General features: G+C 35.8%; 1 protein-coding gene across 6 annotated transcripts in view; it reads left to right on the plus strand.

Moving 5' to 3' along the window:
* msrb3 (methionine sulfoxide reductase B3) overlaps window positions 1-20555 on the plus strand; it is a 44750-nt gene extending 24195 nt beyond the window's left edge. For all 6 annotated transcript variants that reach the window (XM_088923361.1, XM_088923360.1, XM_088923362.1 and 3 more), the window contains 3 exons: window positions 6532-6560; window positions 16640-16737; window positions 18980-20555. In XM_088923361.1, the coding sequence (XP_088779487.1) occupies window positions 6532-6560; window positions 16640-16737; window positions 18980-19192 (340 nt within the window). In that variant the 3' untranslated portion in view covers window positions 19193-20555. The remainder of the gene's footprint in view (window positions 1-6531; window positions 6561-16639; window positions 16738-18979) is intronic.
* The last annotated feature ends 6758 nt before the right edge of the window (window positions 20556-27313 follow it).

Consider the following 27313-nt stretch of genomic DNA (forward strand, 5'->3'; position numbering starts at 1 on the left):
AGGTATAGATGTCTTAGAGGTGTTAGGAGCAAGCTATAGATCACCAAATGCTGGTATTGATTATAATTCAACACTGTATAATGAAATTAAGATTTTATGTGCAAAGCAATTTTTATGAGAATAATATTTATGAGAGTTTAAACATGGACTGGGAAAGACCCATAACAATATCAGCAACAGAAACTGAAATGGTAGACATGGTTAATTACTGCTTTCTTAACCAGTTTGTCAGAACATCTACATGAGGAAATACTTGTATAGATCTTGTCTTTTCAAACAATCAAGACAGTGAGGTAAACCATTAGAGAACTATGATCATAATATGGTATCCTTTGAAGTATATTTTAAAACTGTTCAAGTAGAATCCAAAGTGAATGTTTACAGTTTCTTTAAAGTAGATTGAATGAGATACAGTTTAAGCGTAAGATGGGATAGGATATGAAAGGTATGAAATCAGTTTAAACAGATTCTGCTTGAAGCACAGAACAATTGTATCCAGAAAATAAATAAATCAAAAACCAAAATACATAATCCAAAATGGTTCAACAAGTCAATAAGGAAAAATATAAGGGGAAGGAGCACTGTATAAAATCATTAAAAAGCAACATGATTTAGATAGAGAAAAAGTATTGCATGCACAGGTAAAAATGATATTAGAAAGGCCAACAGAGAAACTGATGCAGTTTAGGCTAAAATATGTTCTTTCAGTACTATAGCAAAAGAAATGGCAATGATGAAGTAAAATGTATTTTAAACAAAAACTGTAAAGGTCTAGACAATGATGTGCTGTGGCTGATGTACAAAATGAGTATTTCACCCAGGTGTTCACAAAAGAAGAAATCAACAACTTGCCTCAGGCAGTGGAAGGACAAAGTTAGGTATTGGAACAGAACTTTGTTTTAGGTACTAGAAGCACTCAAGGTTAAATAGGTTAAATTATTTGATATTAAATTTCCATTAAATAGAAATAGAGGGTACAGATAAGGGGTGAGTGCTCTATTTAGAATAATAAAATTAGTGGAGTACCACAGGGATCTGTACTAGGACCACTGCATTTCTTAAATTATATTATCTTGATTTAATCATTAGAAACTGGCCACGTTGCAGATAATATTAAATAAGATGAATTAGCTATCACTGATGAAGCAACATATGAAATTAAAATAGATTTTGATAAAATTAATGACTGGGCAAACGCTTGGCAGATAACATTTAATATAAACAACTGCAGGGTATTGTGTGCAGGTAATAAAAACATTAATTATAAATATGTGAAAAAGCTTGAAGTTGCTACATTTGAAACAGACTTAGGTTTGAGTTGACATGTCATTTGTGGGGATGTGGGGATGCAAATACGCAAACAAAATGCTTGGATGTAAAATTAAAAGCTTAGAATTGGGATCAAGGGGTGTTATATTCATATTATACAGTATAATCTACAATTAAATCCTCATTTAGAATATTATGTATAGATTTGGTTTCCGTGGTATAGAAAAGATATTGCTGCTCTGCAGTCAGGAGAAGAGCAACCAGATACATTCTGGGGCTATAAGAGAATGTCCTACACTGGCAGGCTGAAGGAACTGAACCTTTTTAGTCTTGAACAGAAAAGACTACGAGCAGATATAAGCCGATATAAGTATTCAAGGCGCTGACAAAGACAACACAGCAGATTTCTTCAGAATGAACAGTTAACCACAAATCGGAGGACTATATGGATGTGAAATTAAAGTCAAGAACAGAAGGTTTAGGAATATGGAACAATCTACCCAGCCATGTTGTTTTTGGTTTCGCAGACCAATACTTTGGTTTCTTTCAAGAAACATCTGGATAAGCAACTTGAATCAAACAACTACTACCATACCCAATGTCCTCCTCTTGTATGTAACTATTGGCATGTACTTACTACTGTATGTACTACACAGGATTAAATGCTTTAAACACTGTCACTCAACAATGTATGAGTATTGATATTCATTTATTGAGCTGCTTAAGGGAGATGAGTTGTAGAATAATAGATTCTGAGCACTGACTAGGGCCAAGATTCGGTTTTAGTAGGTTATCCTTAAGTGGATGCTTTAAAGGCTGAATCCTGTAGGCAAAGACTACATTGTTGAATTCTAGGAACTTTAGACACATATACCAATTTGTGTAATTTGGTTTATTGGAGATATATTAGAGAACAGTATATATATTATTTAATAATATTATTTATTTCTTGTTGAAAAATATCAGCATAGAGCATTAAAACTCCATTTGGTGAAGACAGAGCATCTGTGGGCTGTTCACAGTCCTCTAGAGTGGGGGTTCCCAATCATGGTCATGGATGGCCACCCACCTGCTGGTTTTCAGTCCAGCTGAGCTTAGTTACCTAATTGGAGCTTAAATGACCTATCAAATTGCTTCACACAAAGTTCTTTTCTTTTCAGAAGTTTGAAATTTTACGGTATGTTACATGTGAAATGCAGTAGTTAAAGGGCAACATCCAACATGCTTAAGAGCTGAAAACAGTCAGTTCATATCCTATTAGGTCAATTATGGGTTATGTTGTTTAACTGAGAGCTTGGCTGGAACAAAACGTATCAGGTGTGTAGGCCTCCAGGGCCAGGATTGGGAACCCATGCTTTGGAGCTCTGAGCATTTGCTACAGCATGAACTGATGGATATCAGTGGATGAACAGAAGGCCTAGGCAGATGGTCAAGTTGCAGGACTCTCACCTGATGGATTTATCCTTTGATCACAGGTATGAAACGCAGTTGGCTGAAGCCAGAATTTAGTACGTCAAATTGGGGAGACAATTAGACAAAAATACATTGACTATACCAGATTATATCCATTTAAATCGGATTTAAAAATCTTGTTTAGTCAGTCTTAAATGTACTCTTAACACCCAATAGCAAAGCATTCTTCAACATGGATCACAACATGGTAGTTTACCCTTTTATTTCTTCTTCAGTCCTGGAGTATGTTTTTTTTTTGCTTTTGATCTATTTTTGCTGAAATAGTTTACAGAAGTAACAATTCAATTAGTAACAAATAACAGTGGAACCATGCTTACAATTAACCATAGGAGACAAATCTAAAGAATTTAACAAGAAAAAAACAAATAATCTAAGGTATGAGCTCCAAGAGCAGTTCTGTAGAAGTCCATCTCTTGATTATGCACTGCAGTGCAGTGAAACCAGCTGTCTTTCGATGAACCGGTATTTATTCATGTTCAGTGCTTATCTGACTAGAGCATACTCACTAATTGGTTCAAGAGGACGATCTACATAGTGCTTTTCTAATACGAGCCTGCCTGGATAGGAAGAAATGGAAGGTTAATTCTACCTGACAGGACATCAGCAGCATCTCAAGACTGATTATCCAGATGAACTTTTCCCACAGCTCAGTGGTGAGCTAGAAAAGCCTTTGAATTTATAGCTAGTATTATCCAGTATCAGAAACATGATGTTCCCACAAGAGCTGCATATTTTCCATTTTTAAAATGCTCAGATTGTTTGGCTAATGTCTAGAACATTTTCTTGTTTTTAACCACAAAAGAATATGAAGTGTCATTCACATGTGAGGTTTATGAATAACTTTTTTGGGGAATCAGCATTTTATCCTTTAGATTCACATGACGGTGTTTTCTCACAGAGAGTATTTTTCTGTATCATTTTATGGTACCTTTATCCTGCAGGGGCATTATCTTCTGTGTTCAAGAGTTGCATTGTTTCCACTAGATATACTCTCCATTTGCAGTATATGGACTGTACTTTTATCTGTTGTACCTCTTCTTATTCCTTCTTTGGAAAATACTGGGACAGCAAAGTCAAAACTGTTATTTTGTTAAGAGAAAGGCAAAAGTGTTGTTGATCATGACATTAGTATTAACAATAAGTGCATCATCATGTTTTATTTTTGAGTAATTCCATAGGCATAGATTTGATCATATTAGAAGAAAAACATACATGCCAGTGACTTCAAGTGACCATAAGCATAGGGACACATTCCTTAAGTGGAATGCAAGATCAGTATTTGATTGTGTATCCCATTGAGGAAGTAAAATGACTGCTGCAACCCATTGAGTTCACCACAACATTTTGTGTCAGGATTCAAGATGTATTTCCAAGCCTTTTCTGTAGTCAATGTGACTATAAAATTTGTAGGACTTTAAGGTTCTCCTCCTCACATACTGTATAAACCAGTGGTTCTCAAACTATGGAGTGCCACCAGGTGGTACGCCATGTGACCCTCGAACTTTGTAGTGTGCACTGAAAAATTGGGACGGGTTTTCATATTTTCTATTTTAATAAAATTAGTTTGTGTGGAATATGCAGCCTATGTACTACGATACAGCGCGCGCTAATACTTAAGTGGACACGAGCTACTATGTAATTCTATACCATTCTATAGGAATGCATGCTACGAACGTAAGTGACCAATTGTATTTAAAAAAAGGTATCTCCAGCAAATAGGGAGGTAGGAGAATGTGCGTGATTTTGGAACAATGCCAATGTTGTAAGCACAGGAAAACATAGAAATGCATACTACGAATGCTGGCAATCTCTGCTAAGCAGCTCGACCTGCTGCCCCCTCCGAAAGACAGTCACTCATAGAAGACCAAGACCTTCCCACTCAACCAGCCTATCGCTCTTCTAGATGACATCCTCTCTTTGATGGAGGTGATGGGAAGAACACTGATATGCCAGAAAAGCATGTTCAACATTTCCTAAAATCTTAATTTGTGCAGTTTGGGATTAACATCCCTCAAGAATATATTGTGCTTCTTGATTTAGGACACGAATAGTTTTCTCTTGATCATGGGTGGGTGTGGCCAGCACCAGGCAGTGTGTTTAAGGTGATATACAGTACACTGTGTGTATCCAATTGCATGCCAGGATGAACAGTGTCACTTGGGTAACGGACTGGTCACTGTTCATCTTATATTCTCTTTGCCTTAATCATTATTTTTGTAAAAATCTTTTATGTCTTCATATTTTTATGATGTTTTTTTATGCTCACTCTGTAAATCACTTTAATTATAATTACAGTTACAATTTAATGAAAGCTGCTATATAAATAAAGATATTGATTGTTTTTGGTATCATTTATTCTGATACTGATGTACTGTATTTCTTACGATTGGATGATTAATTGTTGGCAAATAATGTGTAATTTCTAACATCCCCAAAGGTCTTAATGCAAAATAAAGATAAAATAAAATAAAGATTATTTTTCTTAGTCTGCCTTTTGCTTATGCTGTATGTTTGAAGTCTGAAATAAATGAGAACTAAAGGTAATTAAGCTACTATTTGGGGAAAAAAATCTAAAAAATTAAGTTTAGTGCAAAATATTTGTTAAAAGAGCCTTATAACAAAACCAGCTTCTTTAAAAATCAGTTTTTAAAAACTCACTTAGCCACCACTAACGACACTTACCTTCACATTTTTTCTGAAAGTGATGCATTAACAAACATTTACTTTAAACAAGAATTCTTTGTACAACTATATAAATGTTTCTAATAAAATAAATGCGTAAGGTTTTTATTTGGGAGCAGACACTGAATGCATCCCCTAATTGCATGCATTCTTATGGGAAATTGATTTTTATTATTGTTGATTTACAGTACACAAAGCTGTTTAGAAGAATCTGTCTTGTAAATTGAGATCTACCTGTAAACACCAATCAATCTGAATCGACAATCAGAGCAATTTCTTCATTTCAGCAAAATTTATAGTTTTTCTTCAGTTTGGACCACCACCAGCGCAAAATACGTTTGATAGGGTTCAGAAGAAAACCCATTGACCAATTTCAGCATAAAAGCTGAATTAAGAACATCACATGCAAAACTATTTCCAAAAGATGTTGGTATTGCAGGGGTACAGTAAATCCTTACCAGATTGGTCAGCCTGTATGAAATGTGCTACAAGAAGTTGAAGAGTCATTGTTTTGTCAATAGGAGGATTCAAGTGAGCTAATCAAAATTGATTACTTTTAACACAGTTAATGAGTCTGTAAGTTGATAAAAAATATAGATAGAGATAGATAATACTTTATTAATCCCGTAGGGAAATTGATGAAATATTAAGGTAAGACATTTAATGGGGGGGTTTCACATGTTTTATTGATGGCTATCCTGTATCCAACTGGATTGTAAGTTCAGTAGTAGTTCTTTTCTGGAGTAATTAAAAGGAAAACCCATGTAAATTAATGTTTTTTTACATGTTAATATTATATAAAAGTGTGATGGGCTAATTCATTTGCTTTTTTGGTGATAATCAGAGATTTGGGGAAGGACTGCATTCAAGTTTCATTTTTCTCCAATAAAATAAGTATATCTCTTCAAGAAAGCGTGTCTACCTGCCAATGACACGATCTGTGGTTAAAATGGTTTTGTCCTGTCTAATTTTTGCTCAGTTTATTTGCCTGTTTTTTATATTTGTGAAGGAAATGGGGTCTGTTGTTTCATGCATATCTGAAGAAAAATAAATATTGTGACCGTTTCTACCTTTTATTCTCTGTTAATGCTGTTTTTTCTTTTGCAGGTCCACAACCAAGTTTGACTCTGGGTCAGGTAAGCTCTCCTTTATATCTCTGTTAAAACTGTTGAACAGTAATGGATGTTCTGAGGCAGTGTAAATTGTCATCTTCCGCTAAACATATAAATAGATCAACCTTCAGCATGTGAAGGAAGTGAACCCCAAATGAACTCTCTGGTTTTCTTTGCTTATTTGCAGAGACTGAAGATGTAACATCCTTCTGTATTTCTGGATATTGTTTTCATGAAAACATTTTAGAAAATTTTGAAAATTCTCCTGCATCTTTATAAAGTTTAAATTATACTGACAAAGAAACCACGGTTGGTGTCTTTGGCTGTGTTCAATAGGCATAGTGTTACAACTGTTAACTACTTTGAAAGTGCTCTGTAATGTTAGCAGCCTGAGGGTTATCTTGCAGAGCATATTTAAAAGAGTGATTGCTTGTGAACAGTTCAGTAGAGCTTTCTCAACATCTCAACAAAATATTGCTTGCATCTTAATCTGAATTACTTCAATCATGTTTAATGAATCTTCGTCCATATAGACATTTTAAATTATACACTCCTCCGAATGCCATCAAATCTACATCTGAATTTCTGCACAATCCTAAATAAATCCTTAATGGTGCTTTTTTGCTGATGTACCATTCAAGAGCAGCCTTCTACCTGGTAAAGTGATGTGTTTATTAAAGGTGCTTGTGATATCCTGTAATATGGCCATAGTAATTGCACATATTTATACCAAGGTGGGATAATGTTATTAAATAAGCTTCCAGTACCACCAATGGTGGAAGGATGGTTCAGTTCATTTAGGGATACATTCAGACATGCAATAACTAATTAATGTAGTCAATGTGCTATTAAATAAAAGTAAAATGCAAATGGAATAAATCATATCATAATCAAATAATGAAATCAGTGACCCACTTATAAAAGTATGTATTTTTCCCATTACATTTTCCATTCAACAACATTCTTTGTTAGTAACTCTCATCCCAAGCAGACGTACACACACCCCATTCTGTAAAAACAGAGTCCAGGATTGTGAAATAGTATGATTTCCTGTTTAATCTTATGGTAACATAGATAATCCACAAGGTAAATTAGTCAACTCCAGTTTACCCACTGACTTCTGTAGATTCCTGGGAGGGTCTCAGCCTTGACCCTTAATAGCTGATGACTGCAGGCATGAATGGCTTGTCAGGTCTCTTTTCTTACCCTTCCTTTGAGTTGAGTCCATGGTAATTGGACGTTTGTGCCTTGTGATATCAGATGGTTTGCACTCACAATGTTTCCTTTGTACTCTAGGCAGTCACATATGTGTGGTATAAAAAAGTAAAAATAAAAAAATCCAATATAGAAAAGAAAAATGGGGGATAAAAGTTTAACAAATGCATAGGTGAAAAATAAGTAATGAAGTAGTAAGTCGAATGTTAGCATATCTCCGGTTATCCCTTTGACTAAAATTAAATGCTGATGGAATGGTTAAATTGAGAAATCCAAGTATGTTATGAGTATCTAAATACATTGTTTTCTGTGTTCTGCAATTTTCCAGTCATCATTCATTATTAGCTTGCATGCTTAGTGCACTTTGTTAGGAGCCCAAGTATGCCCTTTGCACTTGTTGTCTGAATGACGTGGTGTACAGTATATGGCTTATGTAAACTATTCAGGTTGGCACCTATATCCTTGGTTGGAATGCTTTGACATTTCTTTTATTTTTGCCAGTTGATCACACATTGCCATACCTATGACCTACCACAATATCACTGTGTTTTTCCTTCTTTAAAGGGTAGCTAGTGTTAAAAAATATATACTACTGCTACCTGTAAGTCAAAGCATGGTAATTTATTTTGAAATATATTGGCTGGTGATCAGATATGTTTGTTTTCTCCTACTTCATATTTTCCCCTTACACATGAAATGATGCCAGCTGCAGTAGCCATCAGAAGATAAAAATCCTAACAACAAAACATCACTTTGTGTACAGCATCTCCACACTCTTGTCTGTATGTGCTAAGATATCTTAAAAGCACTTTAGAGCAGCAGAAAAAGACAGGAAGTCATGGACATACGGGAAGTGTGATAGCACTGAGCAAGTGATGCCATTACTTGATTAAAAAAATCCAAAACTTTTTAGGAGTATTATACACAGTTCAAGGGGGGAACACTGATTAATTCTGGCGCTGGATGGACATTGCTTCATGTTTTCTAAGCTAAATTGGTCATGACAAAGAAATGGATATAAAGTGTGCTTACAAATACAATTCTACTTGAAAAAAGGTAAGTGAGTCTGACTCCTTGGGATTTTGGCTAAGATTGACTATCTTTTCTGAAGACAGTTCCAGCAAGGAAAGTACTGGTATATGTAACCTGCCTTGTTAAATTTAAAAATGTTTGCTTTAAATAAAATCACCCATTTTGCAGCTTTATCGGGGTACAAGCTTATAGTTTTGTAAACTATATGCAGGCTGTTTTGATTATCATGATCAATGGTCTCCAAGGCTATGCATCTATATAGACAGATTATGAGAGCATTTGCTTTTATCTGGCCTCTTTATTTTACATTACAAAAACTAAAACATGACCGTAAAAGCCTTTTTATGGATGATTACAAGAATGAGTGTATATGTAGGGAGATGGCTAATGGGGTACAGGAAAAAAAGTAACACATTTACTTTATGGTTATTAATCTCTGTTCATTATATGACTGTTTTTAGAGTCTTGAATTGTGTAATAATGGATAACTTAAGGAAGTTAAAATATTTTCAGAAAGTAATTTTAATTAACACTATCTCAGATTGTGTAATTAGTATTTTGTCTATAAATGGAAGTATTTAATCCCTAGGAATTTCTCAAATCTAAATTGTTGCTCTTTTTGATACCATATATATTGACAATTTTCTTATGAAATCGCAGAATTAATTGAGGCATGCAGTGTTGTTAGTAATGTACTGGAATGAACATGACATTTGACATATCTGCTTTCCTATCCCATTTGAAACATTGCAACTTAATTGCAACATGCCTTGCATATTATACAGTATATATATGGATATTAAACTATTTTTGATTTCAGTTATTCATTAGAATTTTCATTAGCAGTAGCATTTTCCAAGGTAGCTAAGCTCTCCAAACTAATTTCCAGATACATAAGAAAAAAGTAGCTTTAAAAGGACTGAAAGAAGTTCAGTGTGCAAATGTATTAGAGTTTTCTTATTTTTTATGCTTTTTACATGAACACTAATTACACCCCATCAACACATAGACAACAACAGTTAATAAAATAGAATATATAAATGTCTACAAAACAGGCTACAGCTAATGTTCTGCAACCCCTAGCCTTGACAACACCAATCTGTTTATCTGTATGTTCTGTTTATCGGTATCTGTCTTCACTTGGTATTTAAAGATCATATCAGTCTCAAATAAGTAAGCCAGTTTTAAAGATAGCATTAGTCACAACAAATTAAGCCAGTAATTGGCTTATAGTTTGACAAAAAGAGTTTGACAAAAATAAAACCCAAAGACCCTGGAGTTAGGTCCTATTTGGATGAGAGACTGTCAGTGACTTATTATTCTGAATTGCGCCCTTGAAATTAGTAGTGGCCAGCCTGTTCATTATAGGAGATGGACAGGGTCTCCTATTCATCTCCTAAAGATTTGAAAGTTCTTTGCAATTCATGTTCAAACAAATAAAGAGCACACAATTCATTTCTAATATTATTTATTTAATTTAAAACATCCTAAACTAAACATGACACTATATAGGCAGAGGAGCTTAAATTTTGAAAATGGGGTTGTGTTGCTTGAATGTGTTCTAAGTCTTTGTATATTCTCCTGCAGATAAAGATTGAATGTAGATTGGGACTGTTTTGGAAAAAAATTAAATGTGTCTTGCTTAGTTTAATCAAATTAATCAATGAAATTAAATCATTGCATTTTAGCTAGTGTGCTCTGATTTCTTCAAGAAATTGTTCTTTGTGGGGGAAAAAAAATGAAGACATCATCTGATGAAAAAAGCAGAAAATATGCAACTCTAGAAAATGCTGCTTGATTTTATTTTGTTACAGGGTTGTTAGTTACACTGTAATCCACATGCGTAAAGGATAGCTCTGTGGATTATATGAGCCCATTTTCAGATCTGGTTTATAAAGGGATTCTGACAGCTCTGATACATCACACATTCTCTTGTCTGCTAGTGTAAACATTTACTATTTTAAGTAGAGTAGGTAATCTAACCAAAATAAATACGTGGATCTGAAACTTCCCTAGACTAAATTAAAGAAAAAAATAGACACTTCCTTTTTTTAGACTTGGGTCTGATATTCAGTTAAATATGCATATCTCCAGATTAATCCTGCAGAATGGCTGTGTTCAAGAGCTGTTAAATGTTGTTTAAATTTGCGCAGTGTATCCTTTGCCTGTGTCCGAACCAAAGAAGAATTATTAGGTCTGTAATGAAAGTTGTAGAGCTGTAAACACCAGGCTTCTACTGCACTTTGGCACACAGCCACTAGTGTAAATTAGAATTCTTGTTGAAGAAACTAAATTCAGTCTGTTTTCATGCATCATAATTTCCTAAGGAATTTTTGCATTTGAAGGAGTTGAAAAGGAAGGCGTATAAAATAAAATTTATCTCCTGGGAAATATGAGTGAGGGAACTACAATACGTTTGTTTCCAATGTGTACATGTAATCATAACCACATTTAAGGATTTTGTGTGCCAAGAAAAATGTATTTTCCATAAATAGGCTTTTTACTTTATAACCTCTCATGTCATCTCAAAGAAACCACAGCTGCTTAATGCTTTCATGTATAGAGAATTTTAGTAACAGTTAATTTTAAACTGAACGAAAAACCTTGCTATATTTTTGCTTTGTAGACATGAATAGGTTGGGAGTTAAAAGGGTTTTCATATAATCAATGTGTAAAAGCCCTTGCATTCAGATTTATGAGGCAAATTGAACCATGTGCATGTTTACTGTCTGCCACATTCCTTTTTGATGATACTGATTTGAAGATTGTGTATTAACTGTATTAAATGCAAACATTAGAACACAGAGGTTGAAAATGACTAAACCTGCTGAAACATAATTTAAAAAAAATTATGTCTTCTGGTCACTAACCGAAATGTAAAACAATAGTTTATTGGACAAATGTATGCGTACCTCCAGCCCGAGTCAAAGTGAAATACAGTATACATAAAGTAACTCTTAAAGCTTTAAAAGTAAACAGTTTCCAGATTTCCTGAGGCCCAGGAAGTTTTCTTTAGACAAAGGCCTTCATAACCTTTTCTAATTGTCCTGCTATCCTTGTCTCCTGCTTAGTAATGTGAAAAGATATTTTAATAAGCTGTAATGGTAGCAACACACATGCATGCCTAAATTGGATCAAAGACTTAAATTCCAGAGGTTTCAGATAATGTTTTTTTAAGTAGCTTTCTTAAACCTAAAGTAATTTAACGCATGGCAATAGCCAAGTCTAGTTTGTCCCAAGAACTGAATCCAGGCTCAGATTTGTTTAAGCTTTTCTACATTGCACACACATGTACTTTTACATATTGATAATACTTATTCATTTGATTAGTTAAATAACTATCCATGGACATTTTTTATCTTCTGAGTTTTTTTTTCTTTCCCTGAAGAATTTCCTGTGTCTCATTGGGATATTATTTCTTTGTAGTTATTGGCCAGACTGCTTAAAACTTTGTAAATGACCATATTCTCAGGGTCTGCAAGATATACCTGCAGAGCTAGGTCACACACATTGATTTTCAAGGAATGCAACTATTCATTTTGGACTGACTATTAAGTTTGTGCACTAAATATTTGTACTTTTCTAAGCTCAACAGCAGCCCACTACTACATGACATCTGCATTTTCTATCAGTTAGTTCAATGATATTCTGAAATACAGCCCCATCATAAGTTTACCCTTTCTTTTTTTCTCTTTACGTTGAATTGAAGCTCCTTAGTCTGTGTCTTTACTTCCTTATTTGTGCACAGCTCCACCTACTCCATCAGGTTTTCATCTCAGAAGAGGAAAAAGATATAGAGTTACCAGTATATGGGACCATTTAGCAATTAATGAGAAAATGCCTTTGGATAGCTTTTGAGGGGGTGAAATCCAGGATAAAGCAAAGAAATGAAAACCCTGTGGTCCTAACTTTGTATTATTATTATTATTATTATTATTATTATTATTTATTATTGTTGTTGTTGTTTATGAAGTTTGAGTATGTAGCTGCATCCGCATGTGTAGCCTGGAACAGGTAAAGGTTTATTCTGTACTGAAAAGAAAAGAAACACAATAATAGCATTATTGTTATTGTGTGTTACAGATGTGTGTTTTAAATGAGGGTGGTAAAACAGTGGAGGTAGGCAGTGGCAAGAAATTGGACTATCCTTTGTGGGTTTTCGATAGCATATCTTCAGTGGTTTTACCATATGTTTAGAGTTTGAGAAACTGTGTGTGTTTTAACTCACCCAGTAGTCTAGGCTGACCATGAATTCTGAGGAATGATTTATTGAATGTTTTGATTGTTGCAGAGGCACTCAGATCCAGACACAGATTCCTAAGCTGTATACGTTTGTTTTCACCTTAATGGGGGAAAAACCCTTGAATTTGTATTTATTTTGTAATATTTTGGGATATAGCCAAGGCTTGTTGGTTTTTGCTGTTTTTATGTTTGAAACTGGAATCGCTCTACATGACGTTTTCGGAGATCTTTGAAAATGTGTGGTCTCTGTCTGCTTCTTCATAAAGACTTCTAGTATGCAGTAATATTGAACACAGGGTTTTATTCTTGATGTAGTTCCATAGAGACAATCAGATTTGGCACAGGCTTGACACAAAACAACACCTTTTGTTTCTCTGACATGCAACGAAACAGTATGCATCTATTGAAGATGTTATGATGAGACCACCCATACACTGACTGTTTAAAATTATTACAGTTTCTATCTAGTGATTCTAAAGATTTTATTTTGAATTGTTTATCCAATATATAATTTAGACTCGTTTTAGCAAGTTGATGTTGATGTATTTGAGAGTCTGTGTAGATTGTTAAATGTATTGTTAAATGAATTTTACAATCTGAATGTGCATACATTCATATCTATCAGAATATTTGTACAGAAGCAGAAAAAGAATAATGTAAAAAACATATACATTATTAAATTAAAAGAATGATGTTAGAAATTGAAGGCCATCAAGAACAAGTAAGTTTTGAAATCAGCAGAGGGCATGTGTTTTAATATGGTCAGGAAGAATGTTCCAAAGTTGGTGGAGTTACTGTTCAAGAGGCTCTGAATCCTAGCGTACAACATAAGGCTGGAGTTTCTGAAGTAATTTCTTGGATGACCCAAGTAACAAAGCATAGCAGTAGTCTAGTCTAGAGGAGACGAAAACAAGAACTGATTTCTCAGCATTAGTAAGAAATAGAAAGAACTAGTCTTAAACTGATGTCTTTTGTAGATAGAAGAAGGAATGTGTTGCAGAGATTCAAAAATCACTCCTTACATTTTTAACAGAATTTGAAGGAATAATTTCTTTATCACTAGAAGTAAATTTTGGTCAAACTTTGAGACCTGATGGGGAGAGCCAATTAAAATCATTTTGGCCTTATTCCTGTATACAGTATATGTACAGTATATTGCAATGTACAATGTGCTTTAATATGCATATATAATACATATATTACATGTATATACAAGCTACAATGAATGAGGCAGGATTGTAGAGCAGTGGTTAGGGCTTTGTATTTTGTATGGGGGGGGGGGGGGTCAGGGGTTCACATCCATGGTGGGAACTTGCTGTTGTACCCTTGAGCAATTGAGCACTTCACTTAAATTTCTCCAGTAAGTAGTGTGCCGTATAAATGCATACTTTCCACATTGTCATTGTAAGGGAGAGTGTTTCTGATTGACTTATCTGAATAAATGAAGTCAAGTAATTAAAAATGAGCTAGAGAGGATAATCACCAATTTCATGGTGGCAGTTCTTTGCAGTAATGTGTGGGGTTCCTCAGTTAAAATAGTAGCACAAGGTAAAGCTCTAACTTCCTAATTCCTAAGAGGCATCACAGAGGGTGAGGACTAAGTACAAACATGCAGGTTTGTTGGGTGTTCCAAGATCAGTCCCATGAGAATGCATCTTTCTGGTCTAAGAGCTTCATCTGAATGAGTCTAAATGATGCATTTTTTATTGTCATCTTGCATCTCACGATTAATAAAGCATTAAATTAAAAATACATATGTGACATCACTACCAGAATCCCAAATGGGGATTACAGTTTTGGGATGTGTCAAAGCCTGTTTGTTTTAATATGTGAGTAAAACTAACATTGTTTAATATAGCACAGGGTATGCCATATGCTTGTGTGTAGAATGCCTTCTCTAGTTTTAGACCTTTCTGTCAGCATTTATACTTGATGTTTTGTATTTTTTGTAGTCTAGTTACAATCAGTTTGTGAAAATGAACAGAGAGGTTTAAAATACTGTGCCTCAATCTTTCAGTATGCTTAAAATGGACAATAAGTTTGGATAAGCTTCTTATCTGTGGTGTTTCGTTCTATATTAGGTTTTGGGGTGGAAATTATATTATGTTTAAAATAAATTACATTATCTCCAAAAAGATTTTCTTTCCTGTGCATGATTTAGAGTGAAGATTGGAAATTGAACTTTTAAAAATGTGATGTTCCTCTGTCATGTTGTGACAAAACAGCATGAAGACCTTTGATGTCTCTTATTTGAAGATCTGAGACTGTTTTCTCGCATTTAAATGTTAAATAAGGCAAAAGCAGATTTAAAAGATGAAGAAGTCCTTAAAACGTTTTGATTCATACTATCAGAATACTTAGATCTGCATATTATGGAAATTATTTTCCAATTAAATGTGAAGCTCTTTCAATAAGGTATCTATAATAAAACTGCATTGAATATTGTGTTGTAGTTTGGGATGAGCTCTAATGGAATCTTTATTGCTTTAAAGAGGAATACAACCTACAGCACTGGTCTTGCAGGCCATTTATAGTACAGGTTTTATGTTTTGTCAGAAGAATCATGGAAATCAACAGGCACAGTGAAACCACCAGTAGGGGTCACTACCTTCCACTGAAAAGCTAGCAATAATCCAGCACCTTTTTAGCATGTGACAGAACCCTCTTAATTTATTTTTTTTACATGCAAGGACACAAGCAATGCTCATAGATTTCTATATACATTTTATTTGATCATCTCAGTGAATGATTAACCCCTTATACTTGTGATCAACATTTTTGCTTTTAAAATAATATAAAGGGATCTGGAAATGAGCATGTGTGGTGGGGGGGCAGGCACAAATGAAAGTCTTTCAAGCACCACTGGAATGAGCTGGAAAAATAAACTATGCAAACTGGCTCTGCAGCCAAAGAGAAAGAGGAACTTGTCCAAAACCCTCCACATTGAGCGAGGTAGGATGCCGCCAAGAAATAGTGGAGGGAATCCTGCCCCTGCATGTTTTTAATCAGTGCTTTATATTGTGGTTTCCACCTACCAATAGCACAGCTCTGTGTGTAGTCATGGGTGAGAGAGAGACTGTGGAGTTCAGCCTATTACATCAGAGCTGTCTGAAGTGTACCTAGCATATACCAAAACAAGCTCGAGTCAGGAGTCTTCCAACTTGTTTCATTACAACTTCTTTCATTATAAAGCTTCCATGTATATACATAAAGCAGTTTTAACCTCTCCCTTGCAGACAATTCTGCAATGTTGTTTACCACTTTCAACAACAGCATCACACTGTAATTCACTGCACCCAGTAGCTACATGTTATGGATATTACTTTATTATCTTTATACTTTCAGTGTAGCATTTTTGTGTATTCCCATTCCAAATGCGACTTATCAATCCCTGTTCACTGCTATGCTGCCTTTTATCTAAAAGGCTGTGTTCAGTTATTCCCGGTGGTAAACATTCAGAACCCTTTGCGAGCACGCTTTTAAAATGGTCGTGCAGGGGATGCATAACAATATCTGGAATGAGAAAAAAAAGCGCTGCTGCAGTAACAGGGGCATGTCTTGCAATGGAAGTAATGAGCTCAATTGATTAATACGTGATTTCTTTCACCCTCCAGGATGGCCTTCATTCTTTGACTTGATAACGCCAGAGGCAGTCTGTCTCACTGATGACTTCTCTTATGGAATGCACAGAGTTGAAACTAGTTGCAGTCAGGTATGTTCTTTTTACAACTGAAATGAAGGCTATGAAGCAGAGTAGTTTAACAACATTATCACGATAAAAAATATATAGAAAGAATTTTAAAGTGTAACAAATCTGTACTGGGTCCTTGGAACCAGTTGCTTTTTTTTATTTTAATGCCTCTTAGTTTTTGATGTTTGGTGAAATGTGATTAAAAACAGCTCATATCTGTCAAGCTTTTTTTGTATTGTAATGCCTCTTAGTATTTGAGGTTTGGTAAAATTTTATAAAAAACAGTTTATATCCTTCATAGGCCCAAATTCTCAGACAAGGTGTAAAATCTTGGTAACAAAATAAATTCATTGACAGCATAGTAAAATTCTACAAATTTTGAATTAAGCACAAAATTGTGAACTTTGTGAAAGTACTGTGTGGTCGCCATATTGTAGCAAGCTGCTGGTCTCACCACAGCCTACAGTGAGAGTTGTGACATAAACGGCCCTTCCTGATCACTAGTTGCTGTAAGGAAATGAGAAACATGGTCTTCTAACTCACCTACAGTATACATTTTAAACAATGCCTTGCTGTCGAGCATTTGGCTGTGCAGAACATAGTAGCCGCACACAAAACAGACGATTGGATCAGCAGAAAGTCAATCCAAGGGATATTCACCTAGCCAAAAGATGGTAATAAACATATTCTGATGTTGGTCCCACTGACAAGTTTCTCGATGAGATTCAGCGCGATGTACAAGCGCAGAAGTATAAGTTGTGCTCAGACATATCACCACCATTTTGAAGTGTTCCAACATGATCTGCATGCAGAGTTAACAAGTAGTAGTATTTGTCGACAAAATGGTCTTGAAGTCGATGTGTTGAATTCAGTTCAGTTGCACTCTTATGAATCGGTAGTCTAGATAAAGTATGTAAAAAATGTTGTCTTGTGTGTGTTGGTTTCATAACATTATTTATAAATTAATACAGTAGTAAAATTTGCTTAGTCTAAAGCTGTTGCTTTATTTCAACAGAAAGAAACAGGCTGGTTTTTAAATCTTTTCAATTTGGATAGGACATTGAATTGAAATTTTCTCTGCTTTGGAATTTACATGATTGTGAAACCTGACAATTTATAATATGAAATATGTTCCATGCCAGAAATTGAACCAAAACCTTTGCAAGTTGCCATTTCTACTGTTGTTGTAGAAGGTTTTACATTTATTTTTGCTCATAAAAGCAACTGATGAAAAGAACACAGTGAGAGGGTGATATCTCCTTGATTTAAGTGATCCTTTTTATCGTAATTGTTTAAGACCTAAGTTAAGATGTGCATTAAATATGGTTTTATGACTAAGCAACAATTCTTTCAGATTAAAAGAGCTGTATTTGTAAGCATGCTTGTTTACATTGTAATAGTGCCGGTTCATGTCGCTGAAAGTTTTTTTGCTTCATTCTGAATCACAATGACAGCAATATGGCACTGCACATACCTGGAAATTGTCTATTTTATGGTGTTAAGTGGACATTTTACACATCTCTGTGTACTTTGTACTTTCACTGTAGGTTGATATGCGGTCATCAATTCCAGTTCTTTGATTGAATCCTGAAATGTGAAAATAACGTTGCAGTTCCCCTTTAATATTTTTCCTTTCTAATAGATCTTGTTCAGCTGTTGTACTGGATTATTTCAATAGTTTTAAAACTTATTTATTTTAGTTGCAAAAGATGAAAGTATTCATAACATGACTAACAGGGCTTGTAGCATATAATGGGCTGATTACAAATCCTGGTTCAACAAAGACTAGATCCTTGTTGTAAGAAAGTTTTACATTCATTTGGGCATTTAAATTGTGAACAGCGTGCTCAAGACTTTGGATCTGAGGTCTGGTTGCAAATTCCAGTTGTGCAATGTCTAACAGGTTGACACTGGTCAGTGACTGGGGCTGCCACTATGCTAAGTGATAACACTGCACGACAAGGACATTTACAAATACAAAAGTACACAGGGCCCCCGAATCATAATTCAAACTTTTAAGGAGGCAGCGTGATTTTACAAACAGTTGTTTTAAATAGGTTTGACCCTGCTCGTGTCCGAGAAGTGGCTAGGTTCTTTATTACTTGGGGTGCCACAGAGAGAACCAGGCTGTCTTGCCTCCAACCTGCCCCCACCCCTCTACTCACAGTGCAGTGTTAATTTTTAGTTTTCCAACCTCCATGAGTGGTCAACAAAAAAGGAAATTACAATAACGTTTTTCGTTAAATGTTCTTTTTCATTTCAGTGTGGGGCACATCTGGGACATCTCTTTGACGATGGCCCCCGTCCGACTGGCAAACGATACTGTATTAACTCGGCGTCCTTAGCCTTCTTGCTTGAGGCGCAAGCATCTGGCACCTCTGGCACCTCGGCCTCCGGGGAGGGGACAGGGAAGGAGGAGGGTGGGGGGCTTGAGAGCAGCAGCTCAGGTGAGAAAGATGGCAAGACGGAGCTGTGAGCCTCACTACACACTGGGCCTCTGTCACTCCAGAAAAACACATCTCCAATAAAACTGGGATCATCAGATCAAGAATGGATCTAATCACTTACAATATCCATAGGAATTTTATTCAGTAAATATTGAAGATTAAATTTTTTTGGTTATATATGCATAAATATGATCTCTCTCCCAAGTGTAGTATGACTTGGAATTGTGTGTTTTATATACAGTATATACACATACTTTATTATAATATAATCAGGGCTCTACTTACGATGCTACATGTCAGAAATTGTGAATCTCTTGATAGGCTTCTACTACAATTTCTAGCAAAGTACTGTGACTGTATTTTGACTTTCCAAGCAGTTTTTCTGTGTTTTACAGAATTTCAAGATTTCACTTTACAGATGCTGAGATGAACAATGTCATTCATTCCTTTTTCAAGCTGATCATCATCACATCTACATGTATGTCATGATCACTCTGAATCACAGATCCAGCATACCTGTAAATTTCCTTATCTAGTTAGAAGATAGATATTTTGTTAAAATATTAAGAAATTGAAGCTTCACTACTTCACTTTCCAGCAATGTCACTGTTAGGCCACACGTACATGTTTGGTGTTGATGCACATTTTTTTAAAAAAGACAATTCAGCAAAGACTGATGTCAGAAGACAAATGCCAGCTCATATTTGCTCTGTCGTAACACCAAGAGTTGTGAATTTGAATTTGTTGAGGTATTCTCAACTCTAACCAAGTTTTAAGCAAGTTTTTGGATTTCTTTTCAAACCATACACAGATAACAGGTTTCTGATAACGGCTTGCCACTGTTGCAGTGTTATGTGACTGTTTTACATTATAGCACTTAAAATGATGCAAAATGTTGCTTTTCATCATTTCAGCATTTACATTCTAAATTAATTAAATAGCATTGGAAAATAAATAGCATTGGAACTGTTAAATTACTGTTATGAACATATTTTTTTCTTTACTGTACTTTACATTTTGCTGTCTTGCTTTCTGTGTCATTTTGCTGCAATTTTTTCATATTTTTACCACAGTTTAGGTAGGGCCATAGATATCATGTTATTTTTGAAGTGACATTTGATACTGAAAATATGAAGGTTTAAGGAAAAGCCTATGCAAGTACATTCTGAGCTGTAAAATGAGCATCAAGTAGAGAACAAAGCATTCTTTCAAATAAAATGGAACAGATGACAAATGTTTAGTCTGAGCATAAATGTAACCCGGCTTTTTAAGGGTGTTTTTTTTCCCTCTGTGGTTTGATTCTTCTTGCTGTGTTTTGAATATTTTCCCTGTTTTGAATCCCAGACACTGTATTAGGAATAGTCTTGTAATTAAATAAAACTTTAGACGGTTGATACATTTGAATTCTATTTTTATTTTATTTCTTACCAGAAACAAGTTATAGGAATCTCATAAATTGGACTTATCTGTAGTTTCCTGTTGGTTGGCTTTCTTTGCGTTGGTGTATTTTTTTTGGGGTTTCGGACTTGTTAATGTATTTTTTTAAGGTTATTTCAAAGTTTCAAAACAGGCAACAACACAAAGCAAACTAGTGTGTATTCCTTAACAATACTATAATATTCCATTTATATTTCAGAATGTAAGTTTAACAAAGAGATATAGAACTTCAAGGACTGCTCTATCATTTTGAGGGCACAATAAAATAAGGGTCATAATCCAATCACCCAATCTAAGATGAAAAAAATAAATTTATAATAAAAAAGGCATGTATACAATTGCACTCAACTGTCAACTCTTTAAACAAGGACTGAAGTCCCTGTTCCAATTTTATTGTGCAAAAAGTTTTTATTTTGCAATTACCTTGCTTGGCATCTTCGAACTATTAAAAAAAGAATGTTTATTACTACATTATAATAATTTCACTGCTATTTCAGGCTAGTTACTAAGATTTTACAAGTGCTCTGGTGGATCTGGTTCATCTCCTGATTCTGGCACTGCTATTGACTGCGTGTCCTAAACTCCTTTTGCCATTTTGAAGAAGGTGGATGAGTGGAATGCTGGTGCTGTCCCCTCCTGCACGTTTGATAAGATTGCGGAGACACTTGCGTGTGCGTGCGAGAAAAATCCAATGAGGTTAATTTGGTCAGAAAACTCAGATGATGGCAGCACCTTTGCTTCCATCCTTGCATTAATGCTGTGACAAAACAATACAAAAGTTGTATCACAATATTAGTCCCAGTAAAAGAAAATTACTTCCATAGTATCGTTACTGTAGTTCAGTATTAATAAACGCACTAATGCGGTTTTATTTAATTAGGTTTGATTGATATTATCTTGAAATATTGAAAACGTTAAACTGAATTATTTTATTCTACGTAAAAGGTGTTCACTTTTTGACAACTGTGCTGCTGTCATAAAAAAGTTAAGTGTTTTAAAGCTGCTTGAAACTGTATTTGAAGCTCATTTCCCCTCTTATGTTTATGAACATAGGAAACGCATAATTTTACCATGATTAATTTTTACAAAAAATACTTCAATATTGTAAATGAAAGCAGCCGTGTGCGTATTAGTTTTTTAGCATTGTTGGACATTCACATCTGAATCATCTCTTTATCAGTAGTGTGCTCTTTTGTCCTCAGTGAGTGAAAGAGGCGGTCGCTCAGGTCACTCGTTTCCCAGCTGGAGTATGTCACAGGCAGCTCTGTGTACCTGGTGCCTTTGTTGACAGTCTGTGTTTTTCTGCAGTGTATATACCACTTCCAGAGCTTTTATTCCTGCCTTGATTGTGAAGCCAGCGTCAGAGCAGCAGAGCATGCTTCATTTCCCTCCACACTGCAATCCCTGGGAAAATACTTCACACAGTCCCAATCTAATCTTGAGGATACTGGACTACAGAGAGAGGCTCAACCTTTACTTCAGAAAATGTCTCCTTGTGTGCGTGTTTGTGTTTATATTGCAGGGGTTTCGGAAGTGTGCCTAAAATACGAGCTGCACATTTTACTTCTGAATGAATTAACTATCTGGTAACTTTGTCTGAGCAGCAAAAACATGTGTCTGGGGGCTTGTACTTGGTCACTACGGAAACAGCCTTGGAATGCTCTTTTGTTCACAGATTAATTTAGTTTGATAAATCAGCTTTGCACAACTTAATTTTTAAAGACTTAAAAAAAACAACTGCCTGTTTATTTTGTTTATTGATTTAGTTCTCCATTTAGTTGTACTGCTTCTCTTTCCTTGTTTTTTAATGCTTGTGTACCCTTGCGTAGTTTAATTCTGTTCAATGAGCAGTGAGAGCAGCATATTTCTCAGCAGGGTAAAAACTTAAGTCAACCGTATATGTTGTTAAAGTGAGGTATGCAGCTAGTTATAACCCTATTGTGTTTAACAAATTGAATTAAAAATGCTGAAACAGGTTTTCCACTTATTTTCTAGATCAGTTGAGTACTCAAACTTTTGCTTTGCTAAGACCAAAATGGTCCTATCTTTCTCCCTCAGTGGACTGAACTCTTTCACACGGGTCAACCTTCAGATACTTCAAATTTAGGTCAGCATTTAGCGACCCCTTCCCCACCCCCTCGCCCGTTGATACACATTCACACTTCATATTTAAGGAAGCCTAGTGAGATTGTTCTGATGACTAAAAAGTGTGAATGTAAATGCCACATAAATGTGAAAATGTTGAATGGTAAAAGGACATGATTCTACTAAAACCAAAAATGTGCATTGTCAGGCCTTGACTTTACTGAGGGTTACCTGACAATTTCATTTTAAAACATTTCCTCAGTACAGTATTATTTCTAAATGTCTGTTTGATGCCGACACATGACACTTTGGTGAATGACATCCAATTCTTTTTCAATAAGGCGTTTGATTCCATCTTGGGGTTCAGACCCATCATCAGGTTGACCATATAACACGTCAAAGGTTTTGTGTACGCATTATTGTATAACAGCTTCTAAAGGGACAGCACATACCCCTGCACAGATGTATATTATTTTCACAAATATACTCAATTACTTACCATATTTAATGTAAATTGTTAGTGTCCATAAAATGTCTGTGTCCTGTTCCCAAACAAATTTACTAAAGATACAAAGTTATACTGTGTATTACAACTGTTAACAGGCATAGCCACAAATACAAGTGTTATTGGATGAGGCAGTTGCCAGGTTTTACTGTCAATCTACACACAGTTCTGTTCTGAGCAGTATTTCCATGAAGTCTGGACAATCTGGGTTTCCACCTCGTGCAGGGACAGTCCGTACATCGGAAAAGCTTTTTGTTCAGCTTTAATTCAACAGTGTCTAATTACCATTGTGGGTAAGTGAAGGTTGGTTTTAGTTTCTATTTAAATGAAGGGTATGAGTTACTGTACATACAGTATATCTCGATGTACAGTATATCTAACAGTCACTCCAGCTCAGAAATACACAATGCCTTAAATGTACATAGAAGTTTACTATTCTTAGAATCTATCTGACTGCTGTTATTTCTAAAGACAAATATTAAATGATTTCCTTATTGTTGACATTAAACATGTTAAACTTGCACTTTTATCTTTCAATCACAACCGTGTCTTTGCATTTGTCTCGCTGGAGAGTTTGGTAGTGTTTTGTTACTTAGGTGTTTGTTACTGGTAATACGCCACAACATGGTAGCTCATGTATATGTTGACCTGGCTCCAGTCCTTGAGTTGCTGTCCTGGAACATTATCATCATAATACATAATATGTATATTATTACACTCCACTCAAAGCACTTTACAGGTAATGGGGACTGCCCTCCACCACTACCAATGTGCAGCACAGTATACTCACCACATATCAGCTATCGGTGGGGAAGAGAGCAGTGATGAAGCTGATTCATAGACGGAGATTATTAGGAGGCCATGATTGATGAAGGCCAGTGGGAGATTTGGCCTCTTCTCGCAGCAATCTTGGCTTTCCCAGGAGGTCTCCCATACTGGCCAGGCTCACACCTGCTGAGCTTCAGTGGGTTGCTAGTTGTGAGTTGCAGGGTGATATATCTGGTGGCAGTGAAAAATCATGCCTAAATTTAGGTCAGCCTAGGACCATCTTTACATTTTGGGAGAAAAGATGGACCTGAAGAAGCACTGCATCAACTGTTTTCATTTGTGGAAAGGGTCTTGGAAGGTTTAGGAAACTCAAAATACTGATAGAGTGTAAATGTAACAGAAAATAGTTTATTTTTTAAGGGTTTGAGATAGTTTTGAGTTTTTTTCTATCTTTTCATTAAATATATACACTATATTACAGTATAAACATTTATTTTATATATAAACCACCTGGAAACAGTGTTTTGGCTTCCTCAGTCTCATTATGAATTGAAAGATAATGTATATACAGCTGTGTCAGGTAACAGGCTGCCCTGGACATTATTAATTGTATTTATTTTATCTTATTTGTTTTTGCAGAAGAAAGGCTAAAGGTCCGTTCATAATAGATGAATGTGACGTGTTCTCCTGGTTGGCTGAGATGCATAAATGAGTGAATCTCTGTTTTGATGAGAGTGATGTCTGACTGGACAGAAATGCAGAATGTGTTCATGTTTAATTGGATAATTGTATACCAATTGTTTCTGGCCTAACACTTTGATATACACTTCCTAATTAAGTTGTGTAATTAAGTGGGGATCATTGTGTTGGAAAAATGTCCAAGAGCAGAGCTATCATTACAATTGTGGCCCCAGTTTCAAAGTGACAGCTGGAAGGAAAAAATTCCTGTATGATCCACATAGAAATACCATGTCACACATTATGCTTTGTGAACAGTCTTCTGATTGTTTATTCTATTGATTGAAACAAGTCAATGTATTCATGAAAATGATCCCGATGTTGGCAGACTTGGAAGAAGATGATAGCATGGATTTATTAAACAATTCAAAAAATAGTTTGCAGACAGGTTACACAAGTAACATCAGTTAACGTTTGATTCAACATTTCAGAATTCCTTCTCAAGGTCCCTAAGTTTGATTACAGAATCGAACGCCCTTACAGAGGTTTACTATGGTAGACCAGGGTAAAAGTTCAGTAAAGTGAACATATGGTAAAGCCTTTAAAAATAAAAGTAATTTCCATGGTAACTGGTTTCAGCTTCAGTCCATTTTTGTTAGGCGATGCGGTTGTAGCATTGCTGTGGTTGACTTGGATTGTTACGTTTCCTCTCGTGACTGAAGAGGCCATGTGTGGTTTGATAGATCCTTCTGATAATGTCAAATCTGTGGTCATCTGTGGGCGAGAGTCCATAAGGGTGTGTCACTTTTTTTACACATGAAAACATGCGAAACGCATAATATATGGCATTCGAGGCCACTAAACATATTTTATTAACTCAGATTATGTTCTATAAATGTTGGAGCATTTTTAAGGAATACAGTCCACAGTAGTGCCTTGTGATTCCCTGGGTGCAAAAAGATTTAACGAGTGTTGTTCATTTAAAAAAAAGGGTCTACACAAACCACTTCATTGTTTTTTTTAGACTTAAACATCACAATCAAAGTCTCCATCCCAGCAAGCACTGTAGTAAGCAAAGGAACAAGTAATAGGTTTATTCCATGCTGAAAAGAGAAGAGAGAAAACACTATGAAAACACTTGTTTTCATTCATAAATCTTCACTCTTTTTTGTAGACATGGTGTTTTTCATGTTGCAAATGCCACAAGAGGGTTAACGCCAACTGCAGGAGAGATTGGACTCTCACAGGTCACACGAGCCACTGATGTGCGGTCAAACAAGGATACTCTGGCTAACTTGAGCCCAACCAGCCCTGCTGGTATTCAGCCCATTGTGTACTGTCACCTGGGGATTTGTGATACTGTATGTGCGTCATTGTGCACAACACAACTGTTTTTATGAGCTGTACCCGTTACTTCATTTAAAATTGTGTGACATGTCTTGGTTAGGGTGGCATGGTGGTGCAGGTGTTGGCATTGCTGCCTCACAGTGCTGGAGTCCTGGGTCCATTACCTGCATGGAGTTTATACTTTCTCCCCATGTTCATGTGCGTTAACACTATTGGTAGACATACTGGTAGGTTAATAGCCTGTTGGAAAAACTGGCCCTGGTGGAAAAGTGTCTGTTTCTGTTTCTGTGTGTGTGTGTATCCTGTGATGAACTAGGGTCCTTTCCAAGGTGTATCCTGCCTTGCACCAGTTTCTTGCCGGGTACCAGGAAGATACCAACGTGAACCTGGGGAGAACATGCAAACTCCACAGAGATAGCACCATAGGTATGGAATTGAACCCAGGGCCTAACAGCCCTGTGAGGCAGCAATGCTAAACACTGCACCACGGTGCCGCCCAGCTAGAAATCCTGAAAATGTTATTCCCCCCAGGTGGGCTCACTAGAACGGTGGTTCTAGAGAACAGGAAGGTTGTGGAAGCTCTTTGAAATGGGTCTCCTTGCAATGGCTTCACAGCATTTGCAGCTCTTGAAGTGCGTACAGCGTCTTCCTCCTGCAGAAGGAAGGGGTGTGCAGCTTTTAAAGGAGTTCGAAAAAATATCAGAGTGGCCAAGTAGAAAAAATAGAAACTATTTTACCTGAAAAATGTTAAAGCCATGATTTACAATCTCGAGCTGTGATTATACTCCTTAAGCGTCCTTGAAGTTGTGTTTTACTCCAATTAGTGCTACTTTTGAAGAATATAATTGATGAGCACATTTTCTATTTTGGAAATTAATGAGATTTCATAACATTTCAGGTTGGCATTTTTTGGCCATGAGTTTCAGATTGCTTTTTTCTTACAGCATTTCACTTTATCACTGAAGTTCACTCTCTGGCCCGTCAGAAATAATATTTTTTGAAGACATTACGTAGTTTATTAGAGTGGGAAAGCCTTTATCTCAGCAAGCACTGTAGTAATACGGTTGTACAAGTCATTGTCTACTATAAGCACAGCAAGTTTATTTAATGTGTGTAATAAAGAACATTTACAAGTCAGGTGTGTTTAGGCTGTGGAGGAGCCAAAGCCTGCATTACCTCTCAGTACTTCACTTGCCAGCTGTACTTTTTCAACCAAACTTTCTCAAGAGTGTCGTCCTGCCTAGACTTCACAAAAACACTCACTTCCATGCTTTAGGAAGGCTTAAACAAAATTATAATGAATGCAAATCCCTAATCCTAACACAAATCT

This window comes from Atractosteus spatula, chromosome 8 (assembly GCF_055471065.1).
Source record: "Atractosteus spatula isolate fAtrSpa1 chromosome 8, fAtrSpa1.hap1, whole genome shotgun sequence".
Classification (NCBI taxonomy): domain Eukaryota; kingdom Metazoa; phylum Chordata; class Actinopteri; order Semionotiformes; family Lepisosteidae; genus Atractosteus; species Atractosteus spatula.